This window comes from Protobothrops mucrosquamatus, unplaced genomic scaffold, assembly GCF_001527695.2.
Source record: "Protobothrops mucrosquamatus isolate PMUCROS unplaced genomic scaffold, P.Mucros_1.0 scaffold_125, whole genome shotgun sequence".
In the NCBI taxonomy this organism is placed as follows: domain Eukaryota; kingdom Metazoa; phylum Chordata; class Lepidosauria; order Squamata; family Viperidae; genus Protobothrops; species Protobothrops mucrosquamatus.
The window spans coordinates 777,059-795,084 of NW_015386201.1; the positions used below are offsets into that span (position 1 = coordinate 777,059).

General features: G+C 35.1%; 1 protein-coding gene across 1 annotated transcript; it reads right to left on the reverse strand.

Moving 5' to 3' along the window:
- Nucleotides 1-2,088: 2,088 nt before the first annotated feature.
- Nucleotides 2,089-11,625, reverse strand: MSTN (myostatin). Its single transcript, XM_015817139.1, has 3 exons — nucleotides 11,210-11,625; nucleotides 6,395-6,768; nucleotides 2,089-4,079 (listed from the first exon to the last, which is right to left on the reverse strand). The coding sequence occupies exons 1-3, from the start codon at nucleotides 11,559-11,561 to the stop codon at nucleotides 3,699-3,701; spliced, it is 1,107 nt and encodes a 368-aa protein (XP_015672625.1). The 5' UTR covers nucleotides 11,562-11,625; the 3' UTR covers nucleotides 2,089-3,698.
- Between the last annotated feature and the right edge of the window lie 6,401 nt (nucleotides 11,626-18,026).

The window sequence follows — 18,026 nt, forward strand, 5'->3', positions numbered from 1 at the left end:
TCTAGACTCATGACTCTTGCTCAAAGAGCAGGTGGCAGTCATAGCTAGGAGGACCTTTGTACAACTTTGGGTTGTGTGTCAATTGCACTTGTTTCTGGATCAGGAGACTCTGCTCACAGTCATTCACGCCCTGGTCATCTCCTGGTTGGGCTACGTTGATGCACTCTAATGAGGCTTCCATTTCAATAGTATCCAAAAGCTTCAGCTGGTACATGAAGTGGTGCAGGCAAGCATGTGTACTTCCATAACAAAACATGTCACACCTCTGCTCCACGAACTGTATTGACTGCCAATTTTCTATTGTTTCTAATTCAAGGTGCTGGTTTTAACCTTTAAACCCCTTCATGGCATGACACTGGGCTTTCTGAAGGACCACCTGCCCCCGATTATATCAGCTTGTCCCATTAATTTTGACAAGAGTAAGAATATTGTGGGTACCATCTGCTAGGGATTTACATTTGGGCCTTCTCTGCTGTGTGGCCCACCTCATATAACCTTCTGGGGGGGGGGGCTTTAGTCCAGTCAGGTAGGAACAATTACAAGGTGTTCAAGAACTTCTGGACCAATACAGTGGTCCGTACACCCAAGGTCTCTTCATCTCTGTAAGATACTACCAGGGTAATAACTTGAACTATATCAGTGAGAAATACGGATCACCAAGTATAAAAATTAAAAATTACTTACAAAAAATATATAAACTTGTTTTATGTGATTGTTGTATGCCACTCAGAGACACTCCCAGTGAGATGGGCAGCTATATAAATTTGATTACTTTAATAAAATAAATAATATCACATTTTCTGTACAATAAAGAAATTTAGAATTTAAAAAGTGCTATATAGATTATCAACCAGGAGTTGTAAGATGAAAGTAAGGTAAATCTTTTTCCATTTTATAATAAGTTCTGCAGACTGATTAAAATAAAGACTGCAGAACTTATGTCAAATGAAATGTTAAATAGCAAAACTGAGGTGATGATTCCTAGCATAGTCTGTGAGCTCCTCTTTCTTAGAAGATCAAGTACTCTAATGTACTGTTCTAGAAATTCCATTACTTCATCACGAGTTTTCAGGCTCATCAGTAAGACAAATATTTGCATACTATGTTCTGAACTCAGTGTAAAATAAATATGTGAAATAGTTGGTGAGTGATGGCAAACTGTCATTGGGAGAGCTCCCTTCTTACTCAAGTTCGCATTGGCCTGAATCCATGGAAATGCTAAGGCTCCTAAGCTGCATGGAGATCCGCTAACAAAATCTGGCATCAATGTAGAATTTTGTTAAATGCCGTATGGCATGAGCATGCATGAATTATTACTAGTACTTTAAATAAAATTTCTCCCACACAAAGAATGCAGTTTGTATAATACAGTTTGTATAATACTAAATAAGCTTAGCATTAGAAGAAATATACGTGATTTGGTATTTACAAATTTTAAACTAAGGATCTATTTATTTAGAGTGCAGTAAGGATTTATTTCCATAACTATTGTTTATTGCAGTATCAAATTACCATTGAACCCAGGACTTAGATTATTTAGTGAATCTATGTGTGTCAGTATATTAGCACATTAAGAAACTGCTAGCGGTTATCTTCCATGCTAGAAAGTCTTCCACATAACAGAAGAGTTTATTAATTAGCCTTTTCCTACACTTGCCTCTGATACCCAAATAGCCATGCACTGTAAATTTGAATATAGTAACACTATAATATTCCATTAAGCCCAAAGTCCAAAAGCCTGACTTTGCCTTCATTATCTTCATGAGACTTTAGATCTTAAACAAGCATAACTTGATTGGCCACTATATGCAATCAGAAAAAAAAGTTTAAATTTCGCTGAAACAAAAAATTACTTTACAAAGTTACAATGATATAAATTGAGTGGGAAGAGGAAAACTATTAGTGACTAATATAAAGTTTGTTGCAGTCTCATGCAAATAAAATGTTAAGTTGAAAACCAATATAATAACTGGAATTTTGATACTATATTTTTTTTTTAAATTAACAGAAATTACATGGTTATTGATTGCATTTCAATCATAGTTGATATTTAAAATAATATTCCTGACAAGAAATACAGTATGTAAATTGTGTTGAGCAAAATATACAATAATGTGTATTACATATGTTTATTACATACATATAAAATAAATCTAATAACATATTATATACGATTTTAGCACTTGAAAAAATGCCATCAGTTTTACATTGTGAGCAATATTACAGACTATGAAAAAGTTGATTTTGCTTTAATTTGATCAATACAGAGGTCATTATTTGTACAATTAGATTTAAAACATATCAAGTGAAGAGGAATAGTAGTGTTCTGAAAATGCTTTTTCAAGATTTTATGGAAGATTTTATGGACACCCTTAAACAGACCACATAAAGTCTCTTATGTCTTTATTGTATGTCACACTCTTCCAATCAACTTTCTTGTTAACCTTGAATGAAGTAGGGTATATAATAAAAAAATAAGAATATTTGAGTGAAGTCATAAGTACTATGGAAGATTTAATGTGCATATCTGTGCTTTCTTATTGCAAAAGAATAAAAGAATTTAACATACCAGTAATCTAAGTACAACTTTATGTGGTAGAAAAAGACAAACCCATGTGGCACATCATATACTCAGAGTAAATAAAAAATAAAAATTTATTTACAATACAGTATTTTGTGTGTGTATAATAACAAAACTTATAATATCAACATTTTATTTTACAGTATTGTGCTTATTAATTTTATCAATTGTATGTCACTAGGCAAACAATGTTGCAGTATGTTTATAATAATTTTATAATAAAGAACCAATTTTGCTTTTGCTTTTGTAATCGTCAGTAGATATTTGCTACACATAAGCACACACAAACTTTAATTAAAATTTCCATGCTTTGTGAATAATTAATAAACTATAATTGAGAATTCTATTTATTGTGCTTTATGTTTCCTGAACATTAATGCCTGAAATCTTGTTGGTGTGTATCGTTCTACTACAGTGTTCAATTCAGCTACATTGCGGTAATCTTATTTTGGGTTCTTGCAGCAAATAGTTAGGAGTGCATATTGAATCTACTGTGATAGCACCATTGCCAGAAAATAATTAAAATAGTAATTATAAAAGGAATGAAAAGACAATGCAGTTATCATAATTTGTGGATTTGTCTGCTCTCTGGAATTTCATCTTATCTGGTTTTTGTACTACAAAATCAGTTCAAGTGTTTGAGGATAATTCAGTGGTACTCATCATTCTGTGTTTTGCCAGAATATCCTCTAGTGTAAATACAACAGTAAAATAAATTGTTAAGACTATGTACTATATTAGTAAACTCCTTTTAATTCTCTGGAATACAAGGAGGAGTTATTTTATCTATTTCTATTTGTTGAAGTTAATATATGATTATGGTGTATGCATAAATGAAAAGATAGCTCTTTTCATAGCAAGTAAATCACAAAATCTTGAGGGGTTGATTGTAGCTTATCATATTCACTGATTAAAAAACACCACTTGCATAAAAAAATGTCTTTCAGTTCATATATTGTACTTTGCCTGTTGGAAATCTTTACAATAGCCTAAAATATAACCTATGAGAGGTAGGCCTATTGTTTAAAAATTCACAGTTTCCAAAATTGCTGAAAGGAAATATATACATATATTGGTAAATTCCATATTTTATGAAGCAGCAAACTTAATGCAGAATTCATGAGCAGCCACAACGATCTACTACCATAGCTGGTATTTTCCCATATATTATTTGTTCTTTTCCATTGAAATATAACATATTTATTGGGGACATCTTAGTAGGTGTGCAGCAAGGGCCTGCTGAACCTCTTGGATTTGCTTGATGTACCAGATGAGTATGTGGATATTTTTGTAAAAATACAAATTCACATTCTCCAGAGCAGTAATTTGCTTTATATCTTTTGGGTGCAATAATCCAGTCCCATCCAAAAGCTTCAAAATCCACTGTCAATGGGTAACGACAACATCGAGATTCTGTTGAGTGTTCATCACAATCAAGCCCAAAATCTCTGCGTGATCTTTTTGGCGTATCTGTAATCTTGACCTCTAAAAAAGGATTCTATAAATAAAAGAAAATGAATAGTATATTGGGAAAAGATATATTACTCAACATTTCATATAGGATACATTTTTCTTACATATTATCTGGCATTTAAATACTGTTACCTTTGAATGTACAATTTTGACTGCAAAATAATAATCCCTCACAACTGATTCTAGTAATATTTCTATAAACTTTATTTTTGTAGATAATTTTAAAATTTGAACTGTAATAAACATCTCTTCTCCACTGAATATTATCCAGGAACTGCACAATACTTTTAGCCTTGAGTTTCTTGAGCAGTAGCACCCTCTAGTACATGGTAATCGATTTTGGAAAACCAAATGTATTTTCATGTTGTTCAAAGAATAAAAAGAATAACCATTGTTTTAATAGAAAAACAAGGTTTTTCTTTGTTTTTATAATTTTCCATGTTTTTCAATCTGTTCCAAAAGACTTTATTTCTCTGAAACAGAATAAGGGGTAAATGGGGAACTGTACTGAAAGATAATTCATCCCACAAAGAACAGTCTATTGGTGTATGAACATAATTTAAATATTCCCTTAGCAATTGTCAGGTTTTTGGAAAGGGAGCATTTAGTTACAACTGTTTTCCTCTTGTCAATCATATATAAGATAATAAAATGAGTAGCAAAGGAGGGAAAATAGATTAAGACTATTGATTACTTGATTTTAAAATCTGTATTTTTCTGTGTTCTGAATATCCATAAAGTTTTCCAAATTTATCAGAGAGACAATGTACAGTATGTTTATATACTTTATATTATGGATTTATTCCTCAAATAACAAATAGCAGTTCTGAATTAGATTTATATTCTTTAGACTAGCCAAACCCAAGTCCTGCAACTGTTCTTCATTTGTTTTAGTCTCCAGGCCTTTGATCATCTTAGTTGCTCTTATCTGATTTTTTTCCAAACTCTCAACATCTTTTTTGTGATATGGTGACCAAAATTGGCTGCAGTATTCCAGGTGTGGTCTTACTAGGGTTTTATAAAGCGATACTAATTCTTTGCATGAGCTTGATTCTATGCCTCTGTTTATACAACCCAGGATTGTATTAGGTTTTTTTGGTTGCTGCTGCACACTGCTGGCTCATAGTCAAATGATCGTTCACTAGAACTCCAAGGACCCTCTCAGAGTTACTATTTTTAAGCCAGGTCTCACCCAATCTGTACTTGTACCTTTCATTTTTCCTGCCTAAATGTAAAACTTTGCTTTTCTCCACGTTTCAGTCACATTGAAACTCATTTTGTTGGATAGGGTCCATTGTTCAAGTTTGTCAAGATCTTTTTAGATCCTGAGTTTGTCTTCTGGAGTGTTGGCTACTCCTGCCAGTTTGGTGTCATGTATGATACTATGTCTGTGTATACTGTTATATTTACTATTAAACTTGTTTCATGTTCTCTAAAACTACTTAGAAGCTTAATTTTCCCACAATTAAATATTTATAAAAATCCTGAACCCATTAAGGCCGTAGCAATTTTTCCAGCAGAAACAATTTATTGTTAGCAGGCTATACTTATTTTAAAATAGCTCTGTTTAATCATGTTTACTGTATTCAGTTTAATAAAAAGGTGTAGTAGCTGGTTGAAATAGAAAAATTAAACAGTATCTATTAGAAATGGAAAATAGAATTATACTTATTGAAATATAATGTTAGGGATTTACAATTTTTGGTAGTTACTGTATTTAGTCACTGATGTTATAACTATTGCAAAATGAATGGAATAGTTACATAAGAAAGTGATGAGCAAATGAGCACTCCACTGAATTTCTCCATTCGTTAAGTAAGTTATATTCTTTCCTCACCAATGTTATATCAAATGAGATGTCAGATCTTTGAACACTCTGACATGTTTCAAAGAAAAACAGTATAAGAAGGCTATTTGTTGCTGTCTGTTTTCTAGAGTTTTTCCTAAGTATCTTATTGTTCACTCTTGGAACCATGATTTTAAGGCTATACATTTTGCTCTACATAAACTAATTTTGAATATTAACAAATTGAAAATGCTGACCTATATAATTGAATATGCCGACCTATACAAGCTGACCTAGTGGTAATAAATATTATTAGCTTCGTTGACAGAAAATTAATAAGGATCATATTTAATTTTACTCCATTAATTTGCCAGTGTTTTCCTATTACAATCCTAAACAAAATTGATGTGGAGATAAATCCCAGGAAGTTTAATGCCAAGTACTGTATATATGCTTACAATCACCATCTTTAAAAAGCTCTGAGCTTTTTTGCTCATTGCTGACACAAAGGTACTAAGTGACAAACATGCTGAGGACTTTAAAGAAGAACTTACCAAGCCTTCTTCTCCTGGTCCTGGATATGTCACTGCAATATCTCTTCCCTTTTCATTCAAAGCTTTGATTTCAATGCCCAAGTTGGATTCAGGTTGTTTAAGCCAATTTTGCAAAACAGTCTTCACATCAATACTCTGCCAAATACCAGTCCCCGGGTTCACGTCAAGTTTCAAGGATCGAATTGCAGTCGAAGTTGTACCATCTTTCATAGGTCTGATGAGTCTCAGGATCTGCACAAATACTGTTGTAGGCTTCTGGACTTGTCTTAAGTATATCCACAACTGGGCTTTAACTACTCTGTTATACTGTATTTTAGAACTAAATTTAAAGAAGCAACATTTGGGTTTTCCTTCCACAGGTATAGGAAAATCGGCTATAAGTAAATGAATAAGAAAAAAAAACTTGCTTGCAAATGATTTTTTAAAAAAAAATATATAATCATTTTATATATATATATACTTCATAAAATATTTTCAGAATGATTTTCATGATTGTAGATTAGCAGTATAATAGCAAGGAGAATCACTCTGAACTGTGGGAATGATCCATGAAGTAGGCCATTTCAAAGATCATCCCTGTGCCCCACATTATACCTTGGTGCATATTAGACCAAACAATTTATTCCTATATTACCATGTTTCCCTGAAAGTAAGACCTACCCCGAAAATAAGCCCTAGCTTGATTTTTGGGGGTGGGCTTAATATAAGCTCTACCCCAAAAATAAGCCCTAGCTTTGGGGCGAGGTGCACGCCTAAAAATCAACCTAAGGCAGGGGTGGGGGGTTGGAGCTTACCATTGCAGCCAGGCCTCCCATGGATCAACACTTGCCTCACAGGCCCACTTCTTCTGTGGCCGAAGGAGCAGCTTCATTCTGCAGCTGAGCATGGAGCTCAGGCCTGCATTTTGCAGTCAGGAGGCCTTTCCTGAAGGCCTGTGCAGCCGAGAACCGAGCTATGGATTCAATCTCAGCTGCAGAATGAAGCTGCTCCTTCGGCCGCAGACGTTTGGCCAGCTGGGCGGGGCTGTTGCTGCTGCCACTGCAAGGAGAGTGGAAAACACACACACACACACACACACACACACACACCCCAGAAAATAAGACTTGGTGCCTCTTTTGGAGGCAAACAAAAAATAAGACCGGATCTTATTTTGGGGGAAACATGGTATGATTTTGCTACCTCCTTCCCACATGCTCTTGATATGAAGTTAATTTTTATGGTCAATCTCAATGAGTGTAATTTCTATGTGAAACCATTGCATCAAACTGTTTATTACATAGGCACAAGCCTGTTGCCATGGTGGTGGGAAAAAAAGTGATTTTTTTTTTCTACGAAGATGATCACACTGAATAAAAAGGAACAGTGAAAAAATGCATACTGTTTACCACTGCAGAAAGAGGGAACCTGTGCCTTCAAGTACACAAATTCAACTCCCTGCATCTCCAACTTCTACATCTCTCATCATGGACCATGTTGGATTGGACTTCTAAGAACTATGGATTCTCAATATCTGTGTGTACTCCATCCTTGCCACAGGAATTGTACTGGACTTCAGCATGCATTCTATAATCTATTTATTTAGTAAGAATAAAAATTAAATTACCAAAGTTTCTAAATTAGTTCACAGTACTCATAAAATACAATAATTATTTTAGAAATGATGCTATGGAAACACATATAGGTAGTCCTCGACTTATAACGGTTAATTTAGTGACCGTTCAAGGTTACAATGGCACTTAAAAAAGTGACTTATGACCATTTCTCACATGACCATTTTCAGCATCCTCATGGTCGCACAATCAAAATTCAGATGCTTAGCAACTGGTTCATATTTATGATGGTTGCAGTATCCTGGAGTCATTGGATCAGCTTTTGCAACCTTCTGTACAAGCAAAGCCAATGGGGAAGCCAGATTCACTTAACAACCGTGTTATTAACTTAACAACTGGAATGATTCACTTAACAACTGTTGTAAGAAAGTTTGTAAAAAGGGGCAAAACTCATTTAACAAATGTTTCATTTAGCAACATAAATGTGGAGCTCAATTGTGGTCATAACTTGAGGACCACCTGTAGTAGAAAAATACAGAACTTTGAAATATAAAATTAAAATATTCTAACTTTATTAAGTCTAAGAAATAAAAAAAAACCTGTGGAACAAATTCATTTAATCTTAAGAAAACTAATGGAAATATTTAATTCAAAAGCTGCAGAGTAAATTAAAATGTTCATGGCACTAGCATCTGCATAGATTTTTTAAATTTATCTTCCAGCCTGGCATTTCATTTTTGGAATGTGCAGTGTTCTTGTGAAAAATTACTTAAGAAGAAAACAGATTCTAAATACTCCCTGGGATTCTTTGTGAGTTTATTACTTAAAGTAACTGGCCAGCTGTACAAGTCACTCTTTGAAAAACCTTCAAGCAAAATAGCAAGAGATGTTGAATGCATTGTAGTATATTCTCAGACTGATAAAGGTTGAGCACCTGCGATCTTAACTGAATATTTTTTTAACCTTAAGTATTTAATACAAACAAGATTGCAAAGAAGCTATAAGAGAATTCAGATTGATTTTGCTTGTGCAGTAATAACACTTATGTTATTATTTCAGATAAAATAACTTATTTTATTTAAAATTATTTGGCCATGTCTAATCTGGTTTATCAATTCTGAAATTACATTACAGTTATCAAGAAACTAATGTTAGCATATAATGAACTGAGAAAAACAACTTACCTAAGAATACATATACATGCCTGCAAGATGTCTTTTTTATATGTTCCTTGGTGTGATATGGATTATATTAATAGAATCGCATCACATCAGTGTACACAAAACCATACCTAGAAGGCACGTATATGTGCTTGTAACCAAGTTGCTATTCTGAATAGAAGTAAAAATACTAAAATTGTACTTATTCTTTGTCTCTTTTTTATGTATGACTGCCTCCCAATTGAGGTGAGATTTGGGACTTGTCTGGAGATTATTGAAGAGCACACCTGAATGCCTTGCTGTGGTTTAACAACAGTGTTTAAATCAATTTTGTAATCCTGGAAGTTAGATCCATTGAATTATGTTCTTGAAGATAAACTCCACCACATTTACACATTTAACATAATGAAAATTCAATTAAATGAATGAAATTCATTTTCATCATAAATGAAAATTCAAATAAATAGAAAAAAGTTTTTTTCAGAAGGTTCTCCAGGCAACAAAGATAAATAATTTTTGAAATAATTTGCAGAGATTTTGTAACAAAAGCAATTTATTTCCTTCTTAATAGTTACAATCATTCTTAATTATATTTAGATTATCGCATTTAGATAAAATAGATGCTATTCTTGGTATTATATCAAATGAAATCTCAGTATAGTATATCACTGCAGTCTGCTGGTAGCAAATCTGTGTCATCTGGGCCTAAGTTTTCATTTTACAATATTTCATCATTGCCTTAAGTGTTATTCTGAAGACAGCTGCCATGTCCAACTTTAGCTAATGAAGAACATAGGATACTATAATATAAATTCAGCAAAGATACTTGATAGGACCTGTGGCAGATGCTCAGCACTAAGGCGATAACGAAGAAATGCTCATTCAATAAATAACTTCATTTCTTCTTAACACAACTAATGTTTATTCATAAACATTAAATATAGCATTTTTGCCAGTTAAGGAATGAGTTTCATTATGTGGCTGTTAAAACTATATATTTGTGTTCATTGATATTTGTTGACAGGCCCATGAGTTAGAAAAAAGAAATATATAACAGGTTGTTGTGAACTTTTTGTATACCACTTAATTGATTTTCCAATCATTTCACTGATTCGAGGGGAAAGGCTTCATTAGGATAATTTATCTCAATGTGCATTCCAGTATTTTGGATATAATTACAACTGGGACAAGGATTCAAGGTGAAAACCTTGTGGATTTTTATCTTGTTAATGAATTGTAATCACTTGGAAGTGAAATTTAATTGGTTCTCTGGGTGTATGATGTCATAGTATTTGCTATGTTATTCCTGACTGGCTGATATTATGTAAATGCAAAAGAAATTAGAATAATTAAAAAACATATACTAAAAAAACAAACCTGTAAAGGTAAACATAACTTTTACTAGTGTAAACAAACTGTATGAAAAGCCAGTTTGGTGTAGTGGCTAAAACACAACACTAGAAACTGGGACCCCTTGAGTTCTAGTCTCACCTGATGTAAAAAGCCAGTTAGGTAACTTTGAGCCAGTCACTCTCTCCCAGCCCTAAGAAGCAGGCAAGGGCAAATCACTTCCCAAAAAATCTTGCCCAAAAACTAGTCCAGGGACTAGTCCAGGCAGTTACCAGGAGTCAAAAACTAAATCAAAAGCACCAAAAATAAAAATCTATAGAATTGAAAAAAATGATTTTTACATAAATAGGTTTAAAACTCTTAACTTATATATCTCTATAATAAAAACATTAACATGTGATACATGAGCTGATTGTGATACATGATACTTGTTTTACCATGTCATTTATATGAATGTATTTTATTTTCCACTTTTCAGGAAAATGTTTTTAAAACCTGGCTCTTCGGAATGTTTCAGTATATGTCTTTTCTATGTATTTCTCATTCTTGTAAGCTTTATAAGCTTTTTACATATCAACAGCAAACATGTTTATTGTAGAATAGTTTTTATAAGAAAGTATCTTTCTATTTTAAAAATAGAGCCTCTGTAGTATGTGCTTTAGAAAGCAGTTTGTTTGAAAAATCTGAAATGTGGCTTCTCAGCACAAAGACAAAAGTGTTTGTTAATAAAGGAAGTATTAACAGAAATTACTTACAGTCTGTAGGCATTGTAATAATAGTTTCAGTTGTAGCATGATAATCATCATCTTCTAAAGAGTCATCACTACTGTCATCTCTCTGGATATCATACTGATCAATCAGTTCTTGCAGTGGAGGAGCTCTAGGTAAAAGTTGCCTTATAATATCCCGGCTAATGTTAGGTGCTTGTTCTAGACGCAGTTTACTGAGGATCTGAATTTTTATAGCTTCTATTCTTGAAGATTTTGTATTTTGCCTCCATGTACATGCGTTGCATAGTCCACCTTTTTCTGTATTCTCATTTGCCTGATTATTTTCATTAAGTTCCACGGGTATGATGAACATGAAAAGATAAATACACAGATACATTTTTAGCTTGTGTATAATCACACTTTCAAAACAGTTCTTTTTCCTTCTTTTCTCTTTCTCCTTTTCCTTCCTTTGGTTATTTTTTAAAATCTTTCAGTACTCTGTGAACCACCGAAGGCAAATGCAATCTGAGACACTTCAACACTGAATCTTGTATGTTCCAAGAGGGCTTTTTATATTCCAACTTCATTAGACATGTGTCGTCAAAACTAATGATTGGCTGTTAAACCAATAATGAATCTAGCTGTCAGATGTTAAAGCTGTGTCTGTCATAAATTGGTTGGCTGTATTTTGTTTCTGCCAATGATGAACTAGTTTGCTTATTATTCCATAGAGAGTATCTGCTCACATGCTGAAAAAATATTTCCAAAGAGCACAGTGAGCAGTATCAAAAGATAATATTACCATTCTTAAATTTGAATCAGCTGTTTATTTTATAATGACTCTGTTCCCGTATCTAAAAAAGTCAACTTATGAATAAGAATAATCTAACATTTTAAAGATTTTATCATAAACATTTACCCCAAATATTAAATTACAGTATTAGTTGGAAAAAATGAGATTCATTTGATTCCAAGTGATTTAGAGCTTGATACATCACAGCAAATATTAAGAATATTTCTATTCATTTAATTATATTTAAGAAGACCATACAAATATTCAAAATGAAGCGTCCCTCCATTTAAGTTTGGTTCTTGGTACCTGAATCAACACCTTCATGATGTTTTCTTTAAAAAAGTACAAAAGTAGTTCGCATTTTTTTTTCTTTCAAGGATGTTTTCTCAAGTTCCTAGTTTGTCCTACAGTCCTAGGATTTCCTAGTGGTCTCCTACCTAAATACTAAATGAGCCTGATCAATCTGAATTTATTTGAGATCTACCAAAATCGGCTTGGTGCTCCCATGTGTTGTGGTTATATATTATTCCATGCAGATGGAAGCAGATGGAATTTCATTCTTTGTGAATGTTACATTGTTATCAGGGCTGGCTGATAAGTTTTTGGGAGCTTAGCCAAGACACTGTCAGAGGGAACCCAATGTTATTCACTGTGTTCCTGTTCTATTTTAAGTTTTTAGCCATCAGATCACTTGTTATGTAGAGAACCAGTGAACAAGCCGCATTTAATGTTATAACTGCTCCTTCTTATTACCTTTTTTTTTTACTGATACCCTTTGGCTTAAAGCAAGAGGTGAGCAAACACAACTAACTTGGAAATATTAGAGTCTGGAATGGAAGATCAGGCTCAGAATCAACCATAGCAAGATCAAGTATGCACATTTAGGGACTTCCCATTTCCAGGGATTCTCCAAAAGTTCATTCTCAATGGCGTTGCACTCCATAGTTGGGACTAGTGTGTAATTTGGGGGTCTTCCTAGACTCTCCACAAACTCCTAGTTCTTAATCATTGAGCAAGTTGCACTTCTGGCTAGGAAAGTCTTTGTACAGGTTCATTTGATGTACCAATTTTGTCGTCTGAATCAGGGAGCCCTTTAATTAAAGCTGATAGAAGATTCAGGAGAGTGAATAGCTATGAGCATACCCCATTTTACTCAGGCAACACCTCAGTTGCATAATCTGCACTGACTAACAATTGGCATCTAGATGCAATTAATGGTGCTAGTATCAACCAGTATGACCCAGGCTCAGATACCCATGAGATTGCCTTTCTGTGCCCATCTTGTAAGATTTGGCAGGGTCAGAATGTTCCAGCCTCGTAAGAATTTCGCCATAGTAAAACTAACCGGAAAAGTCAATTATTGGGAACGGGAAACCTTCTTGTAAGAGGGGATACAGGTACAGTTGGGTTTATATATTAGAAAATTACGGTCGGGAACTGTGATCGGGACTAGGTTTTTGATTTAAATTATACGTTTTCCCTGTGGACACGGTCTTTTAAATCCTTTGGTTGTACAGGCCACAGGATTGGAAATGCTCAGTGTTCATTCCACTCTGAAAAAGGGTGACTCTAAAGATTGCTTCAGTTATCGAACAATTGCTCTCATCCCTCACATCAGCAAGATTAAAATTATATAACAACGCCTAGCACTAACTATTGAAAGGGAATTACAGATGTCTAAGCCAGCTTCCAGAGGGGTTGTGGCACCTGCAACCATGTTGCAAATCTGCATTTGATCATGGAAAAATCTTATGAATATCAAAAGATCATTTACCTGTGCTTCATCAATTACAAGAAAGCCTTCCATTGTGTTGATCATGAGAAGCTATAGAGAGCCCTACAAGAGCTGTGGGTACTGCACATCTGGTCAAGTTAGCGCAACCATTGTTCAGAAACCAGGAAGCCATGAACACCAAATGGAGACACTGATTGGTTTAAGATAGAGAAAAAAGTGAGACAAGGTTGCCTTCCTTCCCCTTTCTTAATCAACCTACGGATATGCCAAAATGATCATGAGGAAGCTAGATCTTGAAGAATCAAAAATTAGGCTAAAGTTTGAAGGAAGAACCAACAACAACAATACAACTCTCCTCTTAGACACCAAAGAAGGCCGGGAACATCTAATGAAGAAAATCAAACAAAGTGAGGATTTTGGTTTCTTTCTGAACATCAGATAGACTAAGCTCATGACCACTGCAAGGAATAGAAACATGAAGTAAAAATCGACAGTGAAGAGATAGAATATGTGGAGAAAATCACTTTCCTGGGATCACAAATCACTCAAAGTGGTGAACGCAGCCCAGAAATGAAATGTCAGACTGCACTGGGTCGCACAGTGATGAAAATGAGCTGAATATGGAAAAGCAAGGACATCAGCCTGGCAATCAAATGTATGTTAGTCCACTCTATTGTGTTCCCCATAGCTACCTATGGTTGTGAATTTTAGACCTTAAAAAAACAAGACAGGAAGAAAATTGACTTGTTTGAGCTGTGGTGCTGGTGAAGGCTCCTATGTATTCCTTGCACAGCAAAAGTGATTAACAAGCAAGTTCTGGAGCACATAACACCAGACACGTCACTGGAAAGCAAAATCACAAAACTGACTCTCACTTAAGAAGCAGTGCAAAATTGGAAAATGTGGAGAGACCTGGCCCATAGAATTGCCAAGTTGGATATGACTGAATGGATAACATCATAATCATTAACACCCACTTTTCACTGAGGCAAATCTTGACTGTAGTGGATTTATAACACATTGCAGGATCCAATCTGGGTCAGTCACTGGGATCAGAGGTTTACTCTTGTGAATTTTTGGACTCGTGCTGGAGCCCATCCTCAGGGAATCTTCTCTCTAGCAGACCTTCCCTCACACACACTGCTAGAGAGAAATTCCCTGAGGATGGGCTCCAGCAAGAGTCCAAAAACTCACAAGAGTAAACCTCTGGTCCCAGTGACTGGCCAAGATTGGATCCTGCAACATTATCCTGGGACATGTATATTTGCCTTATATTACAGTATATTGTTGATGTTAAATTTCATGTAACCATACTTTAAACTGTTTAGAGAAATGGGTAGCTTTAAAAACACTAGTTATGTCTTCTTCTTTTTTTAATTTATTTTTTATTTTTCCAAACTCTCCCCTATACATATACTGTGATATTTATCAGATATTAACATACATTCTTTTTACATTCTTATAACACTAGTTATGTCTTGATACATACAGACATCTTAGTAAGTTTTGCTATTTATCTTAAGATGCATCCACTGACTTAATCATCAATATATTGCTATGTGGAGAGGGAAGCTGCTGTACGTAGCTATTTGTATTTGGTAACAGAACTTGGCAAGATATTTTCCAATTCAATTCAACTTTGTTTCACTTTAGTGATATTAGGGAATCCCTTTTGTACATTAAACTCCTGAGGTACCAGTATTAATCTACTGCTTTTCTAATCTATCTTTTAAGAATGTAGACTTTATAATATATTAAGGTGGAGACAGATATTTGTTGTTGTTATTAGTTGCAAAGTCGTGTCTGACCCATCGCGACCCCATGGACAACGTTCCTCCAGGCCTTCCTGTCTTCTGCCATCTTCTGGAGTCCATTTAAGCTCACGCCTACTGCTTCAGTGACTCCATCCAGCCACCTCATTCTCTGTCGTCCCTTTCTTCTATTGCCCTCAATCTTTCCCAGCATTAGGCTCTTCTCCAGCGAGTCCTTCCTTCTCATTAGGTGGCCAAAGTACTTGAGTTTCAACTTCAGGATCTGGCCTTCTAAAGAGCAGTCAGGGTTGATCTCTTCTAGGACTGACTGGTTTGAACGCCTTGCAGTCCAGGGGACTCGCAGGAGTCTTCTCCAGCACCATAGTTCAAAGGCCTCCATTCTTTGGCGCTCAGCCTTTCTTATGGTCCAACTTTCACAGCCATACATTGCAACTGGGAAAACCATGGCCTTGACTATACATACTTTTGTTGGCAGGGTGATGTCTCTAATTTTTAGTATGCTGTCTAGATTTGCCATAGCTTTCCTCCCCACGAGCAAGTGTCTTTTAATTTCTTGGCTGCAGTCCCCATCTGTGGTGATCTTGGAGCCCAGGAAAATAAAATCTGTCACTACCTTCATTTCTTCCCCATCTATTTGCCAGGAATTGAGAGGGCCAGATGCCATGATCTTGGTTTTCTTAATGTTGAATTTCAAAAACAGATATTTAACAGTCACTAAATAGGCAATATTCTCCATTTCCTTTGAATTCAGAGATGATGCTTAGATATTAAAGAGATATGTCATCTGCTCATTGCATGTTCCAAATTGGTCTTTGACATGCTAACAGAAAAATAAAAAACAAGTTCAGTAGCATGAAAGAAAAAAATAACGTTTTCTGAAATAAATGTATGATTTATTATTATTATTTAGGAAAATGGCATAACATCTAATTTCTTTATTATTTAAAAAATAAAGATTCCCTATGAAAACACTGTTCTGTTTACTCTCCCTTTTGTCCATTTTTAAAACAATACTTGTTAGGTTAACCTCACAAAATCATATTTTGAATGTAATTATTTCTGTAATTGTCCTACTGAAGAATGTATCAGAAAAAGAAATAACCATTGTATCTAGACTTGAGAATATTATAATTATGACATAATGTAATGTTTACTTTGGTTTTTGTGAATTTGATAAAATAAAACATGTAAAGCTGTGGCTACTTGTAGCAATAACCCTGTGTAGTCTTCTAATTATCAAGACAAAGCACAGAAAAAAAATAATTACAGGGGTGTACAAGATGCTGCTGATGGTCCCAGCTTTTTTTAAAATCCTTTTGATGCTCGAAATATAGCTAAGCTTGCTCCTTTTTCAATAAAATAGCAGATGGTTGCCCTTTACTATCAGTGCAAAGGGAAGAATACTTGAATAAATTGGAGAAAAACTTACATTAATATTGCTTTAAATATCTTGGCTATGACTCAGACCACTATTTAAGCTGTACCTAAAGCCTTGAGCATAGAACAACTTTTTTTTAATTTTTTTCCCCCCAAAATAAAATAAAAATAAAGAAAAACCACCACCTGTGATAAAATAAACCTGGAGTTTGATTGGATTTCCTGCATTTATTGGAAGTTCTATTATACATTCTTGCCAATCTATCAGAAGTCAAACACAATCAATATATCACCTTGTAAAAGTAATCTTTCAAACTAATTCAAAGTAAACTTTAAACCGTTAATCCACATATTTTCCATTGATCCATCACTATATTATAACCTAGGTTTTTCGCCCATTTTACAATGCAATTCAGCTTCCAAATTCATTCTAAGTAGCATTTTATAAACTTTAGAAATCAAGTGGTCATCTCCAGAGCGTAAATTCCATTCCAATTCAGATTTGTGAGCTGCAAAAACAAAACTTTTTTTATCAAGTTTAAACCTTTCAAATTCTATAGCAGTGGTGGCGAACCTATGGCACGCGTGCCAGAGGCGGCCCTCGGAGCCCTTTCTGTGGGCATGCGCGTCGTCGGCCCAGCCCCACCTCCCCCCATGGCCCCCTCACCAGCAGCCCCCCTGGAGGAGCACAGCCAGCACAGAGCAGTGCAGCCAAGGACATGGCAGCTGGGCAGCAGGGACAAGACTCCGCCCTCGTGGTTCATAGCATGCAGATGATGCTGCAGGGTGCGGGCGGAAGGTATGGCTGCCATGGTGCTGCAGGACTGTCTGGGTGATCTGCGGTGGGCCATGGAGGCGGTGCGTGGCCCTGCAGTGAGCGGGACGGGGTGGGCGGGGGCAGAGCAGGCAGGGTGGGAGGCGGAGTGGGGGCAGGGGGCAATTTTGGGGCACTCGGTCTCTAAAAGGTTCGCCATCCCTGTTTTATAGTAATTAAATCAATCACAATTAAAATAACACTTACTAGTTTTTCCTGCATTTTTATCTTAGGTTCGTTTTCTTCCAACATCAATAGGTCACAATATGTCATCCATTTGGACGCAATATCTCTTTCCTGTGTAATGCTTCATGTGGTGATATCCACAATAGTATCTTAGTAGTCAGTCTTCTTTTATACTTCACCTATAT